The 22,254-nt window shown below is 40.1% G+C and overlaps 1 protein-coding gene across 1 annotated transcript in view; it reads left to right on the plus strand.

Annotated features, from left to right (window-relative positions):
- LOC124789141 (protein ELYS) overlaps nucleotides 1-22,254 on the plus strand; it is a 259,690-nt gene that overhangs the window by 171,243 nt on the left and 66,193 nt on the right. The window contains exons 19-21 of the mRNA XM_047256434.1: nucleotides 10,100-10,295; nucleotides 17,912-18,046; nucleotides 20,197-20,344. Coding sequence (XP_047112390.1) covers nucleotides 10,100-10,295; nucleotides 17,912-18,046; nucleotides 20,197-20,344 — 479 coding nt within the window. The remainder of the gene's footprint in view (nucleotides 1-10,099; nucleotides 10,296-17,911; nucleotides 18,047-20,196; nucleotides 20,345-22,254) is intronic.

Raw genomic sequence — 22,254 nt, forward strand, 5'->3', positions numbered from 1 at the left:
ATGAGTTTTTGGCAAATGATAACGTGGAAAGAGGAGAGTATTTTACCGCATTGTTATTATCCAGAACTTCATTATTTGCCATGTTATTCCACTAACTACAGACTTTTTTGATGAAAGTATGTCATTTTTAAGGGCCATTGATATCTGGTAAAACAAGGAATGCTAAGGATTTTGGAACAATATAAGTGAAGACATTAAACATTTATTTCGTACTGAGGGTGTGCTGTTTAATGAGATACTGACCGTACTTTTCCTCAATTCCTCACTTAATAAATTTAATAAACCACTGTTTCAGAGTTCTCTCGCAGTTGTGTCTGCACAACATGTTAGTGAGATGAGACTGTGTAAACTCCACTACGTTGTGGAAAAAGAAGCAAATTTTAACACGGCAACAAGAGAAATGTGTAGGTTTTATTCAAAATTTGCCAATTGTAACACTTCTGTGAAAGTTACAAATGGGTAACAAGCCAGGTGAAAATAAATCACTGCATTTTTGGCAGAATTCTTTTTAGATACTAACCAAAGCAGAAGCAACAGATCTTTTTGAATGGTCACTGCGCAAGTGTGGGCGTGGAGGAGCTCCACTCAGTATTTACAAAAAATGTGAGTGTAGACTTCAGTTGAGCATGGCACTCCCCCGCCAGTGCTTGGCATTTCCCTAACAGCACCTACCTGCAGCCCCCACCACTACCACTCTCCCCATGTGTGCGCTGCTGTCTGTGCATCTACTGGCCACAGTATTCTGTGTGTACTCTACCCTTTGTCACATCCACAGTCTAGAACTGTGATTTTGGCTCAGAAGCAAGAGGTTCCCCCTTTTTTTTTTCAACTTTTTCATACTCTTCACCAACAGTCAAAATTCTTTCCTTCTAAAAATTGTTGGTTTTGGGATTAACATAACATATTTGATAGCCCTATTCTCCTCTTTGAAGCAGACATTTTCCTTTTTCTGAAAACTTAATATTTCAGAAGTTATTCATATTCAAAGTTTTCATGTCCTAGAATGTTCTAATCTTAAGTAGTAATTATTTCTAAGAAACAATGTTTTAATTTTGCAGACCCGATTTTTCTGTTGCCAGAAATGAATGTTGTTTTTTTTGCTAAAATAACCTGTTAGTTGATTTAGTATCCGAATTAAGAACTTTCACTTTGCAGAAAATGTGTGGCAAACTCTGGGAAATCCTATGCACATTGAAACTTCCCTCTAGTAAAATTGTACCTCTTTTTGTCAGTTTCTAATAATATGGTTATTGGTTAAACAAATTTAGTTTGCTGTGTATTGTACCATTGAAACTTTCATTTTGTCTCTCTGTATGTTTACATCTAAACTGTAATCATGTAATATTTTACCATTTTTGTAATTTATGTACTAGTCGCATCTGTATATAGGCATCACAAACAAAGCAGTTTTCAGGTGTTAACAAGTTTTTAATCAGCACAGTTATAGTGTCATCCATCAGACAGAATTTAATAATTATGATGTAATATTCAGTGTCAGTCAATCTTAGCTGATAGTCATGATGATATGTAGTTATGTTGACTGTTGTGAATTTTGATGTGGCTAATAATAGCTTGTGTGGCTTACTGAGCTGTGACATTAAATTGAAATAGTTAATGAGTGACAAGCTGATCTTCTAAGGTGCTTAAGAAGAATATGAATAAAGTAAGAATTACCCTTTTTTGTTGTGAACAGATAGCTTACAGTTGAGCGCTGTTGCTAATAATCCAGAAAAAGTAGGGTGGAAAAAGTTATTCAATGAAATGAGGGCATACAGAAAAGGATAGTATGTTATAATGCTTCTAAATATGCATCCAGTTTACAGAACACTGCAAAGTGACCAAAAGTCACTAGAATGATAAGAAAATGACCAAATACAGCAAACTGTCTTTAACAGGTACTATGCACATATTAGACTCTAAATTCCATCTCTAAAATCAAATGCAAATAAACAGACCCTGAAAAACACTTGTTCATATATGCATATGCCATCAACTACTTAAGTTGATTAATAAAACTTATTATGTGTATTCACTATGATTTGTGTTGCACCTTGGATAAGTGATTTCTGTAAATTCATTTTCTTTGTATACTAATCTTTTTCATGTACTGCACATAGTAGTTGTCATTCAGACCATGTCCCCAACAACAGAAACACCTTCATTATGTTTTGGTTGGTAGCTCTTTCCATTCGTTTGATTGTCTTTTATATTGCCTTAGGAAAAATAGAGGCTCTGAAGGCAACTAATTTAGTTCAGTTCCTTGTTCAAGGTACGGTTTCATCAAAGATAGAGATAAGACTTTTCAACATTCTCCAAATTTGGACAACCGTATTTTCAGTAGCATTATTAGCAAAAGCTGCTTTGTCAGTAATGTTTTGTAAACACGTCTTTAGACCAGGTAATAATTATACATTGTTTCTTAGTCGTACGAATCTTGCTTATTGGTGGACATTTATACTAAAGTGGTCTTCTGTTTTTAGTCACAAAGTAGTAAACACTTTCAGAATTGCACTTTACTTCTAGATCACATGCTTTTTGTTCTGATTGTGTTGAGACATATTTCTACTGTGGTTATGTCTTCTGATGCATACGCTTCTCCTTCCACCGATTTTTTTATATTCTTCTTCATAAATGCCTTGAAGGGGAAGACAAATTTGATTGTCAGTGAGACCGTGTCAAACATCAATGTAGTCCCTGAACAACATAATCTTATTAGAAAATAAATCTCAGCGTAAAATTCTAAAAATCTAAAATGGAAAAGGAATATAATTAATAAAAATATGTTGGTTAAAAATACTTATATAATTACTTGCAAGGCATATTTTATTCTTCAGATGTTGCGTCTGCAGAGATTAAAACATATTAGTCAGTTAGAATTTCCTCAATAAGAATAGCATTAGTTGTGTTAGTAGTTGACAGTTCCATACTGTAATATGTTAGGTTGTGAATTCTGAAGTATCCCTTTTTTAGGTAAGTTGTGGATTTTATTCACAGTTTCATGTATTTATAGGTTAACATGTAATTCGGTCATAACAGAATTTATTTTCTGGCATGCTTAATGGTATGCCATATAGTTACTGTTATTGCTGTCCAAATACACACACAATTGTTATTGTCAATTTTCCAGTGTACTTGTGTGCTCCTCAGCAACTTCCTATTTCATGGGTAATCATACAATCTCGTATGACTGTTCAAATACAAATTTATTCATTACGCTCACAGAGCAATGTGATGTTTTGTGTATGTGTGGCCTCATTGAAATTCACGATAATGTCCACAGAAAATTAGTTACTGTAACGTAGAACATTTCACGTGTTGACTTGCTAGAATATACATGCAAAAAGTGGTTTTGCATGATGAAAAGAGTATATGACCATAGTGGTAATTGTTTTGATAAAGTAGAACACTCATGACTGGAACCCCAGGGGGATCACCACTCTTTGGTGGGTTTGTGCTTGGCTACCATGAGGCCCCAGCCTTTGCCGCATTTTTTCCCTTCCGTGCTGCATGTCTATCCTCTTGCTATTCTTTTTCCCCTCCCTAGGGGAACACGTCTGGGATGTTATTGTGAATGTTCATCATTGTCTGTTGCTGAAGTGAGAAGAATCTCACCGATTTTCACTCCCTTTTCCTTTCTTTGTTTCCCTTTTTCTTTCGTTCCTCCGCTTTGGCATTTGAGGTTCCTCTTTGTCTTCTTGCTCCCTGTGTGCTCCTGAAGGCTGGCCCACTCATCTGATGTGTAACAGGTGATTGGGTAACGTGTAATTTCCAGCTATGGGTCATCAGCTAGGGTTTGCACGTACCCCCTGGTACAAGCCAGGCCCAGGGGGGGAAGACTGCCTGAGCTGCAACTTTTCCAAATTGCTGATTGGTCTGTTGTTTGGAAGGTGTGACCTGAGGTGTGAACAATCATCTAAGGCAGGTGTGCCCCCTTGTGAAGGGAGCCCCAGTTAAAAGGAGAGCGCCATCAGAGACAGTGGCAATCATGGGAATTTCCTCGCAGTGAGTCAATCGTCTTCCCAATCAACTTCTACAAAAAGTAAACATAATGAAGCTAAAGATTCCAAGATCCTTCCTGCTCCACCATGCTTCCTTGTAGTCTCACGTACTGAAGCCGGACAGTCGTTCGCCACAGTAAGTCCATTTATTATCCAGAAAGGTGTTGATGCAATTGCTGGCCCTCTGAAATCCTGCTCTCATTTATGGAATGGCACTTTGCTTTTGGAGACTAATTCTGATTCTCAAGCACGACAACTGCTTGCTGCCTCGCTTCTCCATAGCTACCCTGTTTGTGTCGAGGTCCATAGAACTTTGAATTCGTTCCGTGGTGTAATTTACACCAGGCTGCTCAATGGTCTAACTGAGGCCAACATGCAATCTTACCTCTCTGATCAGGGTGTCATTGCTGTCCATCGTGTAATGAAAAAGGTAGATTCGTTCTTAGTGCCCACCCCCACTCTGTTCCTCACCTGTGATACAGTGGCGCTGTCGTCCAAGATCAATGCAGGCTACAAAATTATCGTCGTCCAGCCATATATTCTGAGCCCGATGCGCTGCTACCAGAGTCATCGTTTCAACCATACTAGAACATCTTGTTGACACCCTGCCAAATATGTAACCTGTGGTAGGGATATACACGAGGGTGATTGTCTGCCTCCTCCTCTCCACTGTATCAACTGCAATGGCAGCCATGCTGCCTACTCTCGGGATTGTCCTGTGTATCTTCATGAGTGGGCTGTCCAAGAGATCTGGGTAAAGAAAAGAGTGCCTTACCCAGTCGCTCGCAAGTTACTGGCTAGTCGCAAACCCTGTGTTCTCCCATCTGGCACCTGTAGTTCTGTTCTTGTTACCCACGCAGACATGTGGCGTCAAATTCAGTTTGCGAAATCGTCCATTCTTAAGGTAACATCGCCATCCCTCCGTCCAGCTGTGCAACAAACTGTCAAACTCTCACCTCAAGGGGCGAAGCCACCAGCTACACAACTAGTAGGCCGGACAGGACAGTAGTAGTACTCCTGTGTAAACTTCCTCTATCCCTCCAGCCAAACCTCACCCGAGTCTTCCTCTAACCAGAAAGGCTTGAAGAAGTCCACCAAAGGCAAACGGTATACTACTTCGGCACCTCAAAGGTCCTCTTTGACGGTGTCGCCAGGTGGTACCTTAGCCCGGGCGGCCTCCGTATCCCCTGTGCGCACCACCAACTGGTTTTCAGCATTGGACTCCGCAGAAAGGCTGCACAAACAAGCCAATGCTTCTGTGGAGTCCATGGAGCAGGATCCTCCTGCGTCTGTGCCTTTTAGCAGAGACTCTTCACAGGCTGTCATTCGGCAGCCACGTAGGTGACACCCCTGCAGCTCTTCCTTATCATCACTGTCCTCCAATGGAATGTTCACATCCTTCGGTCCCAAAAGAGAATTTATGGCTGCTTTCAGTGTTGCGGCATCCCCTTGTACTCCGCCTTCAGGTAATGCAATTGTGCCCTCACGACTGCTTTGAGCTTTCACATTACCTGACCTTCCCCATGAGGTCAGCATTCCATCTTGTGGGGGTGCCATGCTGCTCATACGCAATGACTTTCACAGTCAGCCCATCTCCCTTAGTACCGATTTTTGAGCTGTTGCAGTTCGCCTTTTCCTTCCCCACCTGACTTTTTCCCTCTGTACCATTTATCTGTCATTTGATGTCAACAGGGCAGACTTCCTTCAGCGTATTAGGCAGCTACCTCCCCCATTTTTGCTACTTGGTGACTTTAATTCGCATCATGCCCTTTGGGGACCTGTCAGAGAGGCGCCCACTTGGCTGACCTCCTTAACCAACTTATCCTCTTCTACTCCATCCACGTGCACGCCCAAATGGCAGCTTATTAAGGCTGACTAGCAGCTTTACCCCTCCCTGGCGACCTTCAAAGAACAAGATTTCCCCAATTGTGATGACCAGGTGGAATATCTCATAAATGTTATCCTTACTGCTGCAGAACGTTCCATTCCTTGCATTTCCTCTTTACCACGTTGTGTCCCAGTCCCTTGGTAGACTGAGGCCTGCTGCGATGCAGTTTGCACACGGAGACATGCTTTCCGTGTTTTTAACCATTATTCTACAAAGACAAAGTGCATTCATTATGAACAGATGTATGCAAAATGTTGTCACGTTCTTCGAGATAGCAAAAGAGCTAGCTGGATTTCATTCACTAGTTCTTTTAACAGTTCCACCCCTTCCTCTGTTGTGTGGGCCAACCTCCGACAGCTCTCTGGGACCAAGATCCATTCCCCAATTTCTAGCCTGACAATAGCAAACGATGTTATCATGGACCCCATTACTATCTTCAACACCTTGGGCCACCATTTTGCGGAAGTTTCGAGCTCTTCCCACTATCGCTCAGCCTTCCTCCATCGGAAACAAGCGGAGGAGGCTTGGGCGATACCCTTCTCTTCTCCAAATAATGAGTGCTACAATGCCACCTTTACTATGAGGGAGCTAGATCCTGTTCTCAGTTCACCCCGATCCTCTGCCCCAGGGCCAGACACTATCCACAGTCAGATGTTTTCTGCTTAACACATACAACCGCATCTGGGCAGAGGGCACATTTCCCGGATGCTGGCATGAAGCCACCATCATACCCATACCTAAGCCCGGTAAGAACAAAAAACTTCCTTCTAGCTACTGCCCCATCTCTCTTACCAGCTGTGTTTGCAAGGTGATTGAACGTATGATTCATGCCTGGCTGGTATGGGCTTGAGTATCACAGTTTACTGACAAATGCACAGTGTGGATTTCGAGCACGGCGTTCTGCATTTGACCATTTCGTTACTTTGTCCACCCATGTCATGAATGGTTTTCTGCGGGAATCTCAGACTGTGGCTGTGTTTTTCGATTTGGAGAAAGCCTACAACACCTGCTGGAGAACTGGCATCCTCTGTACTCTTTACACGTGGGGCTTCCGTGGCCACCTTCTGTTTCCTTCAGGAATTTTTAAAGGATCAAGTTTTCAAGGTGGGTGTGGGTTTGTCCTGAGTGTCGTCTTCTTTGCTATCATCATTAATCCTATTATGGCCTGTCTCCCGCTGGGCATCTTTGGCTCCCTTTCTGTTGATTGATTTTGTCATCTATTGCAGTTCTTCACTGATCTGTTTCACTGAGCGGTGTCTTGATCGTCTTTACTCCTGGAGCATCAACAATGGGTTTCGCTTTCCACTGACAAAACCATTTGTATGAATTTCTGGCGACACAAGTGGTTTCTCCCACCATCTTTACGTTTTGGCCCTGTTGCCTTTCCGTTCGTTGAAACTACGAAATTCCTGGGGCTCATACTTGATAGGAAACACTCTTGGTCTTCCTATGTGTCTTACCTCGTAGCCAACTGTATGCAGTTCCTCAATGTCCTATGTGTCCTTAATGGTACTTCCTGGGGTGCCGATTGAACCACCCTCCTCCGTTTGTACCAGTCCCTTGTCTGTTTGAAACTCGACTATGGGTGCTTTATGCGTCTACATGCCCATCCCTCTTATGCCGTCTCAACATTATCCACCATCGTGGCATCTGTATGGCCACAGGCCCCTTTTACACTACCCCAGTTGAGAGTCTGAATGCTGAAGCTGCTGAACCACCACTGACCTACCGCCGTGACTTCTTCCTCGGCAGGTGTGCGTGCTGTGTGTCTGCTATGCTGGCCACCCATCTGATGCCTCCTTCTTTGATGATTCCTTTGATCGTCAGTATGGGTCGCGTCCCTCTTCTCTGTTACGTCTTGGAGTCCGCTTTCGGTAGTTGCTACAGCAGTTTAACTTCACACTACCTGCAACTTTCTTATTGGGTGTGTACCCTTCACCACCTTGGCTTCGTGAAGCGACCCATTTTAACATTGACCTTCATTCGCTTCCTAAGGACACTACTCCAGCCTCAGTCCATCGCCTTCAGTTTCATGACCTTTGCGTGGAACTTCGCGATAGTGCCTTGTATACACTGATGGCTCTCGCACTGACCATGGAGTTGGATGTGCCTTCGTCATTGGCACCCGTGTCTTTCGATATCTGCTTCCAGCACACTGCTCAGTATTTACAGCCGAGCTCTTTGACTTCTATTAGGCCACGAAGTACATCCAGTGACACAATCTTTTCAAATGTGTCCTCTGTTCAGACTCACTCAGTGTCCTTCAAAGTCCATGTGCCCTGTACACCACCCACCCCTTAGTACGGTGGGTCCAGAAAATCTGTCACATGCTCACACTTGGTGGAGCCAGTGTGATGTTTCTGTGGGTTCCTGGTCATGTAGGTCTGCCTGGAAAAGAGTCTGCTCCAAGGCTACAGTCCTTGTACCTCAGCCCGCGAATACCTATGTTCCCTCCGATCTCTGTGTTGCCATCTGTCAAGAGGTGGTGTCCCTTTGGCATCGCCAATGGTCCTCCCTTCACGGGAATAATCTCCGGGTTATTAAGCCTCTCCCACTCTACGACTGCACTTTTACATCTTTTTGCCTTTTACCTTTTATCATTATGACTCTTTCTGAGATGTAAATCCATCTGAATAGACCACCTTTGACACAAGGGACTGATGACCTTGCTGTTTGGTCCCTTAAACCCCAATCAACCAACTAACGCCTCTCCCAGCAAGTTGGAGGACCTTCTCTTGGCCCTCCCACCGGAGGTCATTTTAACTAGTCTGCGTATTGGGCAACGACTTTTTAGCCATTGTCATTTGCTAAGTGGAACTACCCCACCACTTTGTAGACATTGCGCCCAAGTTTTAACTGTCCGCCACTTCCTGCTGGAATGCCCATTTTTAAACCGTTTATGCTCCCGCTTGGGTTTGCCGTGTTATTCATCGGCCGTGTTAGCAAATTAAATGTGGGCTGTCGACCGCGTTTTACCTTTTATCTACCAAAGCAATATGGCAAAGGCCGTTTAATTTTTAGTTTTGTACCTCCATTTCTATATGGTATCTTTCTTAGCCCTTTTTTCAAGTGCCTGTTTTTAGCTGTCTTCCATTACGTCAGTTGGGGCTGACGTACAGTTGTTTTTTAATTCCTCTCTGTCTTCATGTTCTATAGTTTTGACTTGGGCGCGTATGACCCCAGTTGGGATTTGCACTCTAAAGCAAAACAAAACAAAACCTAACCATACTCATGACTGAATTCAGAAATTTTGCAAGTGCAATGTGTCTAATATTCTGTATCATGGTAATTAAATTAAATAGACCAAGAACTCCAATGAGGAGGACAGTATTCGGTATTTCTGAATAGCCTGCAACAGTTTTCCATTCTGAGCAGGGTAGCACAGTGTCTGAGAGATTTGGCTCATATTCAAGATGAGTGGATTTAAAGTCCCCTTCTAGACTGCCAAGTGTAGATTGCCATTGTTTCCTTAATCAGGTCAGGCAAATGCTGCAACTGGTCCTTCAACAAGGCCATGGCCTATATCTGTCTCCATCATTGTTCACCTTAGCTCTGTAATGATCTTGACAATATGAGAAATTAAACTCCTAACCTTCTTTCCTTGCAATGTGCTGTTTTAATCTCTTACACTTGCCAGTCCACATTATATTGTCTTGGCTGTTGTGTCATCAGACACACACTCAGCAATCAGGCACATTTACAGGCACTAATGGTGATCAAATACTCTACCCCTGCTTAAAATTAAAGGTGTCCTCCATTTTGTGTATTGAATTGCATTGGTGCTAACATAACACTGGCTATCATGTTTAGTTGAACTAACTTCTTTTCCTCTGGTTGTAAATGAAAACCTCAGCACAAAAATGGTCAGTGTTACTTTCTCCCAAAGTAATATTAATCCAGAAAGCTGATATTTCTGTTATTTTGATGAGTATTTCTAGATTACTGTTTTGCAGTTTATCGCACTACAAATGGTATGACTGAAATTGAAGCAGTAGTTTTAACTGTTGTAGATGTTATGAAAATGCATACAGCTAATACAGACAAAACAGGAAAAGAAGTTGAAGATGGGAAAGTTTGTTGCCAAAATGAAGTTAGAGGGGAGAGGGTAATTTTTTCTTCCAGCTTTCTTTTTACAAAAAATCCCATCCAGTCACACCTCCTTCCATAAAGAAATTTTTGTGATGGTTTTTTTTTTTTTTTCTTCTGCTTTCAGGTACTATTCCCGAACCTCTGTCGATGACACTCTATCGCCACAAATCGTCAGATCCTCTTTGGGATAAATCTACAGGCATAGAGACAATTTTGAGGAAAATAAAAGAGACATGGGTACCTGAGTTAGTGAATGATGCAGATTCATTAGTGCAAAAAACTCCATTTCTTTTCTCTCCTTTTCACTTCCAGCTGAACAGGTATCTAAGTGTCTTTCTCTTTTAAATGTAATCGTATGTACTGGAATTAATTTTCCTTTTAAGAGATACAGCTTTCAGTTTGGCACTGTGAATAGATTTGATACATTCTTGTTGTATTCGTTGTGTTTTAATTTTGTCCATTCTGTTCGTATTCATTGTGTTTTAAATAAGTTTTTTTTTCTGTTTCCCATTAGCACCCATCATTCCTGTTTTAAGTTTCTTGTTGTAAATGATAACTGACAGTCCTGCACTGCAGAAACTGTTTCTACCCATTTGCAGCATCCTTTTATCGGGACACCCATTTCTGTTGAGCATCAACCCTACTTTCTTTCCTCTTGCCCCATGCTTCCCTAGTCTCCCTGTGTAAGAATTCCTAACTGGCTTACATTCCTTCAACAACTTCCCAGTCTCTCTTAGTTCTTGGTAAGTAGAATTGGATAAGAACTAAGAATTTTTAATAAATTTATCAGTTGATAAATAATGATGATTTGTGTTTTGTTTTCATCATATTTTTTAACAGTTATTAATTTCTGTTCCACTGTCTTCAATAAGAGAAAATGTAAAAGGCTGTTGTACTCATGACAGATAAAAATTGGGTACAAAAACATTTTCAAATGTAGCGCAGTGAACATTCATTGCATGCAGGACTTCGCTAGGATTATTTGGGTAGCTGGGATGATGATGATGATGATGATGATATTATTATTATTATTATTATTATTATTATTATTATTATACTTACTGCAGTAATATAGTAAGCAGTTAAGAAAATAGTTTCTCTAGTCTTGCGAGATTGGAACACAGTTACATCTACACACTTTGTGTGACATTTAGAAGAAATATCCTGGGAGATCGACATTCACAGAACTACTTACTATTCGTAGGTAGTGGTTCACAAAATATTCTGCTGTATACATAGGAGATAATTCATAGTGCTACACCTACTACCCCTTTGGACCTATGCAGCATCCTTGGGGAGCTCAGGTATCATATCCCCATAGCAGTTTTTCTAGTTAAGTCATACATACCAGGTTTGTCTGGAATTTCTCCTAGTTTCCCACATTTTTCCATGTTCATTCCTAATTGGGTGCTGAGGGGTATCTTATCACCTGGTGTTGCAGAGTTGTACTAGTGCATAACATCATGCCCTTCCCCATGCATAAGCATGCATGTCCAGGCCTCCCCCCTCCCCCCTTTCCCATCCCCCCCCCCCCTCCTTACCCTCTCACAGTCAGATGTCTCTATGTGTAAGGGTAGATTGTAACCATAAATGTAATCCAGAAGTAAGCATTAACATTACCTAAAGCAGAAGAAGTCAGTCTATGTATCATTAGCAAGGAAGAAACAACTATAAGAGGGAAACATTCCACGTAGGAAATATATATCTAAAAACAAAGATGATATGACTTACCAAATGAAAGTGCTGGCAGGTCGACAGACACACAAACAAACACAAACATACACACAAAATTCAAGCTTTCGCAACAGACTGTTGCCTCATCAGGAAAGAGGGAAGGAGAGGGAAAGACGAAAGGATGTGGGTTTTAAGGGAGAGGGTAAGGAGTCATTCCAATCCCGGGAGCGGAAAGACTTACCTTAGGGGGAAAAAAGGACGAGTATACACTCGCACACACACACATATCCATCCACACATATACAGACACAAGCAGACATATTTAAAATATGTCTGCTTGTGTCTGTATATGTGTGGATGGATATGTGTGTGTGTGTGTGTGTGTGTGTGTGTGTGTGTGTGTGTGTGTGCGCGAGTGTATACCCGTCCTTTTTTCCCCCTAAGGTAAGTCTTTCCGCTCCCGGGATTGGAATGACTCCTTACCCTCTCCCTTAAAACCCACATCCTTTCGTCTTTCCCTCTCCTTCCCTCTTTCCTGATGAGGCAACAGTTTGTTGCGAAAGCTTGAATTTTGTGTGTATGTTTGTGTTTGTGTGTGTGTCTGTCGACCTGTCAGCACTTTCATTTGGTAAGTCACATCATCTTTGTTTTTATATATATATATATATATATATATATATATATATATATATATATATATATATAAAAACAAAGATGAGGTGACTTACCGAACAAAAGCGCTGGCAGGTCGATAGACACACAAACATACACACAAAATTCAAGCTTTCGCAACAAACTGTTGCCTCATCAGGAAAGAGGGAAGGAGAGGGGAAGACGAAAGGAAGTGGGTTTTAAGGGAGAGGGTAAGGAGTCATTCCAATCCCGGGAGCGGAAAGACTTACCTTAGGGGGAAAAAAGGACAGGTATACACTCGCACACACGCACGTATCCATCCACACATACAGACACAAGCAGACATATTTAATCTTTCCAGTTTTCTGCCAATGGACTGAAGTGTGGTGCCAGCTTTACTTACACCAGAGTGTACTTATACCCTCTACAAATTCTTAAACACTGGTGTTTGTATGAATCTGACTGATTCATGTCGTTACTTACTGATTTGTAGTCACAGGATACTACTTTTCACCTTTTACATTTCTTTACATTTAAAGCAAGTTACCAATCTTTCCACCACATTGAAATGTGGCCTACATCAGATCGAATATTTATTCATAAAATTATTTAATTGGATGGATAAAAAATCTACTCACCAAGCGGTGGCACACACATAAGACTGTTGTGACTGGCAAGATTTTGGAGCCAGTGGTTCCTTCTTCAGGTAGAAGGGTTGAACGGGAAGGAAGAAGGGCAAAGGAAAAGGACTGGAGAGGTCTAGGAAAAGGGGTAGATTTTGGGAAGGTCACCCAGAACTGCAGGTCAAGGGAGACTTACCATATTGGATGAGAAGGACTGATCGTTGGGGACTGCAGTGGACGAGCTTTGAAAACCTGAGAGTTTAAAGGTGGAAGACAGGGTAGTATGCTAGACAGAGATCACTACTAAATAATCGTGCACGAGTTAATAAGAGTGAGAAGCTAAGAGCATTGTATGTAACAAAGGTGGGAGGGGGCAGTGAAAAATAGGCAGGAAAGACAATGAAAGATGTAAAATTAAAACGAAATGAAACAAAGATTAGTTACAGTGAACAAAAGCTGAGTCGGAAGAAATTAACATAAATTAAGGCCAAGTGGGTGGCAAGAACCAAGGACACGTTGTAGTGTTAGTTCCCTCCTGCGGAGTTCTGAGAAACTGGTGTCTGGGGGAAGAATCCAGATGGCGCGTGTGGTGGAACAGGTGCGGAGGTCACAAATGCCGTGTTGTAGAGCATGCTCTGCAACAGGATACTGCGAGTTGCTACTATATACCCTCTGTGTATGCCCATTCATCCTAATTGATAATTTGGTGGTAGTCATGCCAATGTAGAAGGCTGAACAGTGTTTACATAATAGCTGGTATATGACATATCGTTTCGTAGGTGGCTCTCCCTTTGATAGTATATGTTTTGCAAGTTACAGGGCTATTACAGGTGGTGGTAGGAGGGTGCGTAGGGTAGGGTAGGGAGGTGGGTGCAGAAGGAGCATAGGATCTGACAAGAATATTCTGGAGATTGAGAGGACGACGGAAAGCTATTCTAGGTGTGGTGGGCAAAATTTCAGACAGAATGGATCTCATTTCAGGGCATGATTTTAGTAGGTAGTGGCCCTTGTGAAGTAGCTGATTAACACATTCTACACCATGATAATACTAAGGCACCAGTGGTGTGCCCTGAAGCAGTTTCATGGGGGGGGGGGATCAACAGTACCAGTATTGGATGTGATGGCCTGGGAAATTTGTGTTTTAACTGGGATGGTGTGGTAATTACATGCAGTGAAGGCTGAGGTGAGAGTGGTGGTGTATTGCTGTAAAAAGTCTGCATCCGAACAAATTATTCAGCTTTTTGAAGATAGCAGTTCATTGTAGATAAGTGCATCATCTGCATGTGTCTGAGGTTACTATTAATACTGTCTGTCAGGTTATTAATATACTAAATGAACAACAAGGCTTCCAGTACACCTCCATGGGGCACATCTGATGTTACTTCATGTGTCAGTGACTGTCCATCCAAGATAATATGCCACCACCTCTTTACCAAGGAATCCTCAATCCACTCACAACTATTGATTTACAACAATGCACGCAACTGTACCTGTGTAATAAATGCTTGTGGTAGTATAGTGTCCGAAATCTCATGTGAGGGAAGTGTGAGTTGGGCTTAACATGACTGATGTTTTTGGAATCCATGCTGGTTGTCATGCAGTAGGTCATTCCGTTCAAGGTACCTAATTATGCTTGAATTGGAATGTGTTGTAGGATTTTACAACAGATGGATATCAGTAAGCTTGGACAGCAATTGTATTGCTCAATTCTGCTTCACTTCTTGTAGACAGGTGTGACCAGTGCCTTCTCCCAACTGCTGGGCACACTTTTTTTTATTAGAGGGATATACGATATAATGTGGTTAAAATAGAAGCTAAATCAGCTGTAAATTATGTATAGAATCTGACAGAGATACCATTGGGCCATAGAAGCTTGAATTTTAACCTCTTCTCAATACCACTGTCACTATTACATGTATCACTTATGTTTGCAAGGGTTCTGTGTCTTCCTTTGTAAAGGAACATATGAAAATGGAGTATAGCATTTCTGTTTTTATAATGCTACTCTGAGTGTTGATTTTTCTGTCATTAATGGGTGTGGAATGGGTAGGAATGTTGGACATTTACATGTGACTAGAATTTCTTTGAGATGTATGACAGATATTTCCATAAGGTTCTCTTACAGTACTCATTGAGGGCTTCATGCATTACTCTTTTGACAGCCAAACTCATTGGATTCAACATCTCTATATCAGTATCCTTACGCATCATTGTACAACTAATATGTGCAGTTGTTGTTGTTTCTTAAAGTTTCTTCAGAGCTAGTATATCCCTGAGGCCTTCTCTCAGCATTAACTACCACTAGCCATGTAACTATCCAGAGCTTGTTCAATTGCTGTTTTAAAACTGAGCCACAGTTCGTTTACATTATTCTGCCCAGAGGTACCCGTAAATGATTTAAGTTCCTATGTGATATGAAATGGCTACCTCTTTACATAGAATATGTAAATTTTTTCACTAATTTCAGTTGCCCTTTTCTACCCAGCATAAGTATTATTGCTACAACTGCCTTATGGTCAATGAATGCCAGTATCAATAGGCACATCCTTATAGCAGCCATGCCTATTTATTGCCATTGGATCTGATTTACATCATGTGTAGGGCTCAGAAATATTTGTTCACAGTAGTTGTCAGAGAAAGCATTTAGTATTATGTTGCAGGATACCTTGTCATGTATGCCATTACAAAACTGTAATTTTCTCATTTGGTTGCTGGATCATTAAAGTTTCCTTCATTAATGACAGTCTGATTGGGGAACATATGTACTAATGAGCTCAGGTTTTTTTTCTAAAGTTTTTGTTACATTTCTGGATGAATCTGGCGGTCAACGGAAGACCCAATTGAAAGTTTACACCAACCCATAACAGAGTTTTGCCCAGTCTTACAGACAGCTGCAGTTACTGTCACGTTGGCTTTTAGATTCTTGTTTACTGTGAAGAGTAAACCACCTGTGTCTCCCACTAGCCTGTCCTTTCAGTATGCATTTAGATTTGCCCCGAAAATCTCATTGCTGACAATTTTGGGTTTTAGCCAGCTTTCTGTACCTTTATATTATACGAACTGCACTGCTTTTTTGACTACTTCATACTCTGGAACTGAGTTGTGAATTCTTTGACCACTAGGATTTTAATAACTTCATTTGATTGTGGAAGTGGGGTGGAATGTTTCTTTGGATCTTACACTAATAATTCAGGGCTGCCTCATTATCTGGGTTGGATGGAGATTCACCTAGCTAAATAACTCTTCTGTGCACTTCATGCTCAGACAGCCACTTGGATATTAGTCTCTGATGTGTAGTACACTTGGACCCATTCATGAGGTCTAAATCACTGTGGTGCAAGTCCAGGAAGTCACACCTTAAATTCTCACAGAACCATGAATTGTCTGGTTCAGGCCTTCCACTTGGCTCTAAACTAGGGAGCTATGATCAGGTCTGGGAACAATGCTGCAGTGTGTCATCTTTGTTGAAACTCTTGTGAGCAGCTTTCTCTGTTAGCCATTGGAATGAACCAAGTATAGTGTTGGAGCCCAAGTGACAAGTATTGTTTTAACACGTGCCACAATCTGTGGTTGGTTGCATCCTGCTCCCTTAGTGTTAGCCAGAACATCCCTTTCAATATGTTCAGTGAGACCTGTAGGGATACAGTGTGTCCAAGGTGATTGTTCTCATCCATTGCTTATATTTCCCCAAGGGTATTATTATTCACACCACGTGTTCTGTTGAAGATTAAGAGACCTGTATTCTTTTGCACTTTCTTACCCTTTACGTGGCATGCAGCAAGCTTCCCCATAGGTGAAGTGAGTTATGCAACTCAGTTACAGTGGAAGACAGCACTACAAACTTGCTGGTTAAGGGGATGGGCTTAATACCGTGAGTTCTCCCTGATTGCTTGCTTCCTTGTACAAGGCCTCTAGACCTACTACAGGCACTCCACTCTGAGCAAAGTGGAAGAGAGGTGATAGAACCTATACTTCATCTAGAGGAGATATTCATGGGAAGGGTAGTACTTGACTTTCAGAATCTCTCCTAGCATACCCATTCAAAGCAGCTTCCAGTCACTTGACAGCTATAGAGCAATTTCCACCACTATTCACTTACATTGCAGTAAGGGGAAAGATAATTCACAAAAAAATATTGATGCTAAAGTTTGCAGAAACACTGAACGTTAGATCACTATTTACTATGGAACTAATTAACTTCGTCAGTAATGGGTAATACTTATCTGTTAACTGACACATACAGTCTAGTATTCAAAGGGAGCTAATTTTAATTGAGAAAGGTTTTCATTTAGAGCACAATATATATTTAATATACTTTCTCTTTGTAAGGATCTGGAAAAATTTGGAAGTTAATTCAGGACATTAGCACACATTCTGTTGATGAGGAATGTACACTGCCACTGCCACTTCTCCTCCCCAAGTTTGTCGAACACTGGTGATGAAAGTGTTACTCCATCACTAACTGAAATGCATTACCTCCAGTTTAAGTGCCTCTACACAAGCATACTACTGAATTGGGTGCAGGTCTCCAAAGGCCTTGGTCGCAAAATAAAGACCTCCATGGTTGTAAATGGGAAGTTCTCCTTTTCTATATAATATCTGTATGTGGAGTAGAAAAGATACATGCTTTGAATGATGATAACAACAGGTTGCTTCTGCAATAAATAGTTCAGTAATATGTGGCAATAAATTGTTCAGTAGGTTGTGGATTGTGAATGTAGTGATCGAGACTTAAGAGATTTTATTGTATCTGGAAACAAGTGAACATTCAGTGTTTTCAGCTCACTGATGGAGTTGGAAATTAGTATTAATTTTTTTAGTTGCTACTTGTGCCCACTCCTTCCATTGTCAGTTACCATTTTTATTATCTATGGCTGCTCAATAATAGTCTTTTGTGGTAGCTATCTTCTGAATATTGTGTATTTTTATGTGGGATTGTTTGTATTCAACTATCTTCCTTATATGGAATACTGACGTTCTTAAAGTGTACACTTTTGTCTCCTCAGGCATTACAATTCAACTCGAGCTGTTTGTGTAACAGAAAAGAAGCGTGGTAGACAGGATGAAGAGAGAGAAGGAACACCTCCCAAACGTCGCCGAACAGAAGATTTGAGACCTGTTAATAACAGCAGTACCATAGAGTGAGCATTTACACAGTACTGACAGATTTTGTATCATGTTTTGCAGAAATTATGTCTGTACAGTAAAACACCAGTTTTAGTCTTTTGTGAATACTTGTGGGGAAAATGTAAATGGTGGGAAATTACTTTTTAAGCACATACATAAGTTTTAGATTTTGTGAACACATTGGCAGTTTATACTTTTTGATGAAAAAATTCAGAATTATAGTTTCTTTTTGAATTTCTTCTGGTGAATTTTTATATAGTTTTCTAATTAAAAAATCAGCACAAATCCAAAGGCAATTTTAAATGATATGGACATTTGCTACATAATGTGTACACAATATCTGACTTTAGACAAGAAGTACCTGGGTAATCCCAAAAGTAAGATCTCCTATTTTTTTATAAGTTCATAGGCTTGTTTACTTCTACAATGATTTACATCAGTTTACAGCTTGAACATTTAGCTATTTTGAACATAATCACCATTTCTGCTGATGCATTTTTTAAGACGCTGTGGCAGGTTTTGTATGCCCATGTCATACCAGCTCGCTGCCAGGCTGTTTAGAAAGTTATGAACCTCTTCTTTCACCTTGTTGTCAGAGCTGAATCACTGGGACCACAATTAACACTGACAGGTACTGTGAGAGACTGAAAAAACTCAAAACGGGCAATTCAGAACTGGAGAAGAGGAGTGTTGAGCAAAGACGTACACATTCTCAATGACAATGCTCGCCTGCACATCGCTTGGCAAAGGGGTGTGAACTAAAAAGATTTGCAATACCGTGGCCGAACTGTGAAGGGGATATCCCGTCCAATAAATGCCATACACGATTTCTTTACACTTTGGAATAGATATATACTCTGAAAAACTTAAAGATGATGGACTTCCCTGGCAAATCAAAGTTAACATTCAATCCCCCCCACATCCTCCCCCTTATATATCAACAGTTCTGATGTAGTTCACACTTTCTTCAAAAGGCATGTCTGTGACAGCTTGAAAGTGGTTCGTATATTACCTGGAAGAGGCACTACCGTAGCTCTTATTTATAATTGGCAACTTTTGTTCTGTTTCTGAAGTTTTCTTCCAACCCAACACTTCATTCAGTAACACACCAACTAACTCCACTACTTACAGTATAGCTATTGTTAAGTTGGTGGTGTTAGGACACAAAGAATGAGCAGCTCAAATTGCTATAATCTGAACCAGTAATTGTTGTCACATCGGCAGAATGATGATGGACAAAAAGGCTGCCTCTTTGTAAAATTTTAATAATAAAAATTACTTGGCTTCAGGGCCTGGGAGCACCTAGCACCATCAAGTATTTGGTAGGCTTCTTTTCTGTTTTGTCCGGAGGGTGCAGAAAGCACGTAAGTCAGCAAGAAACAATAATGATAAACAAGGAATTGAAGCTAAACAAGAGTTAAAAATTTCTTGTTGTTTGGATGCATAATTGAAAACAAATTGTTGAAATTCAAAAAGACTGAGTTACTTGAAATGAATGATAATGAAAAAAGTCCTCAGAATAACACAATGTATTTATTGTGGAATTTGTTTTTTTAAGGTAAAGTGATAATTAGTAAACAGTCGTTGTTGCTCAGATTTCTTGATTTATGTATGTACGTTATCCTGGCATTTTATACTAATTTAAGGTTAGCAAAGTTGTGTGCTACATTGAATTTTAATTAGAACTTCCAAATCAGTCCTTTTTCAAATGCCAGTTGATGTGGCATTAGCTCCTAGCTCCACAGCTTCAAATAAGAGTGACAAGTAAAGAGTTGGTAGGTAAGGGGAAGATGAGAAACTGAACCACATTCTTCCATTAAACTTTAGACTGAATTTAATCCTGGGCCGAGGTGATTAATATTCCAGATATTCCAACTCCTGTCTTTACACAACTTCTTAATGTGCAGAAAAAACTGCCATCGAAGTACTTGCACAAATATTTCAAAAGTGTTGTTTTAAAAGACTGAAGTGTTTGTCAACCACATCTGTAAGAAACTGACTTCTCATTTTCTTTGTATCATTGCATGCATATGAGACAGATCTGACTTGTTGTGACTTAGTTTTCAGGTTTTTGTGGGAAAATGTTCTTTTTCCCTTTTGTTAACCCATTTTCTATTTTATACAGGACTATATTGCGGATTCTGTATTACTATTGTTTTTCTAGGGAACCTCATGAGCCTCGAGAAGTTGATGTGTCACTGCTGTTAGACACCCCAAGAATAAAGAGGCTGTCTGAACTAAGAGCAACTGCAAATGCCTCATTTTCTGGCACACCTGTCAGAGAAACGTCAACTCATCATTCTATCCTTAAGGTCTGTTTCGATGATGCTTTTTACATATGATACATTATCAGAAATTTGATCTCTAACTGTTTTATTAAATTATTATTTTCAAACAAAAGTTGCACAATTGAAATTTAGATAATTATAGACTTCTATTTTTATTTTGTAAAACTATAAGGACCAATTAGATAAACATCTCTGACAAGGATCAATTTTGACCCTAGTTTGGAAACTGTCCTCAGTTTAGGAATAAGTTATATTGTGTAAGACTAATTTTTGATCAGTTGAACAGTTTTCAGTGTTGATCTAAATTAACATGAAATACTTCTGACAATATGGTTAAAATTGGCTGTTAACATGATGATTATTGCACTTAGACATAAGATATTAATTGTGTGTTGTAGATATAAAGCAGTTATTATGGAAGGCATCATGTTGTAAAGATGAAGGACAGTTAGCAAACTTCGCTACAGTAAAAAAAGGATTTATTGCTGAAAATTGTATTGGGTCCATTATAAAGACACAATTTGGGGGGGAGTGATAGCTACTATGGCTGACAATTCCTATAGCCAGTTGCTATGATGAGACTTCAGATTTTCACCTGCAAGTCCTATTGGTTTTTGTACTGTTTCTATACATTTTGATAGGCTTGGATTAATTTTTTGAGATGAATTTGCTGCATAAGAGTAGTTCACAATATTTAAGTCTTCATTGAGAAAGAATATAACGAAAAAACACTGAAGGTTGCTGTTCATTAAGTGTCAGTAAACCAGGAGGCAACTGTAACCTCAACTGGCAATATTGTCATTATTAATGGCAATGAAAGTTAAGATGAGAGAGAGTGTTTATGTTCAGCCGATAAGAACAATAGTGTAAATAATCACACTCTGTATGGCAAGCACGGAGTGCCTCTGTGCAAAAAGTGCACTGTTATTTAAATCGCCACCACTTGGACAGTGAGCATGCTACAGAGAGTTGTAATAGTTTCTTTGTGTAAACAATTAGGTCACTGACAACAATTAGGGCGTATAGTAAAACTGAAAGTGTGCATTCATTCAAATACATTTACATAACCATTGCAGCACAAAACTTTCCGTTGTGTGAAATTTTTAAAGACACTCTTCATGGCGGAGAGCTGGATTTCAAGTGCATGTTTTGCAATAATATAATTTCACACCTGTCACCTTTCTTTTTTCTGTGTGAACATGCTACACAATCCTTATGCTTGTTCCCAGATAGCTTGTTCCTAATGTGCAACTTTCCACTTAATTGTTTCTAGTCATCTGAAGTTGAAGGATGTTCTCATTTCTGTCTGTGTACTTTTTCTTCACTAAGTCTCTCGTAACACTTTTATGGAATGCTCCGTGAGCCAGTACTACAGAGTTCAGGCTGCTCCTCTGATGCACTAACAGGTATATCATGCATCACCACTTCTGCAACCATAAATGCCTCAGGGATAAATATTACTCTGAGACCTAAACATAAACAACTTGGTATTTTTCGCAGTAACAGACACTGCCAAAGATGAAAAAGTTAAAAGTGAAAAAATAATTTTAGAGAAGTTACCTGAGATTTTACTTGAAATATTCTGAACAGTAATCCAGAGTGCAACCACTGAGCTCCAAAAAAAAAAATTGAGCACTGGCTGAAAAGTATCACTTCGCTGATTAACTTGTGTATTCTTATTGCTATTTCTGTTCCTCAACACATGTACAGTTATCATAACAGTTTAAGTGTGAATTTGATAGGTAAATTTTTAGCACAAATTGTGTAGTTACTGCAGTTCAAACCGAGAGACCATTTTTGTAAGAAGTGTTCACTCATTATTGGCTGCTGGTGAACTCCGCAGATTTCATTGTTCACTGCAAAACTTCCCTTCCTTATATTCACCAAGTGTCTATCAAAACGCTTTTAAACTAAGCACATCAATTATGAGTTGC

Source organism: Schistocerca piceifrons, chromosome 3, assembly GCF_021461385.2.
Source record: "Schistocerca piceifrons isolate TAMUIC-IGC-003096 chromosome 3, iqSchPice1.1, whole genome shotgun sequence".
Lineage (NCBI taxonomy): Eukaryota > Metazoa > Arthropoda > Insecta > Orthoptera > Acrididae > Schistocerca > Schistocerca piceifrons.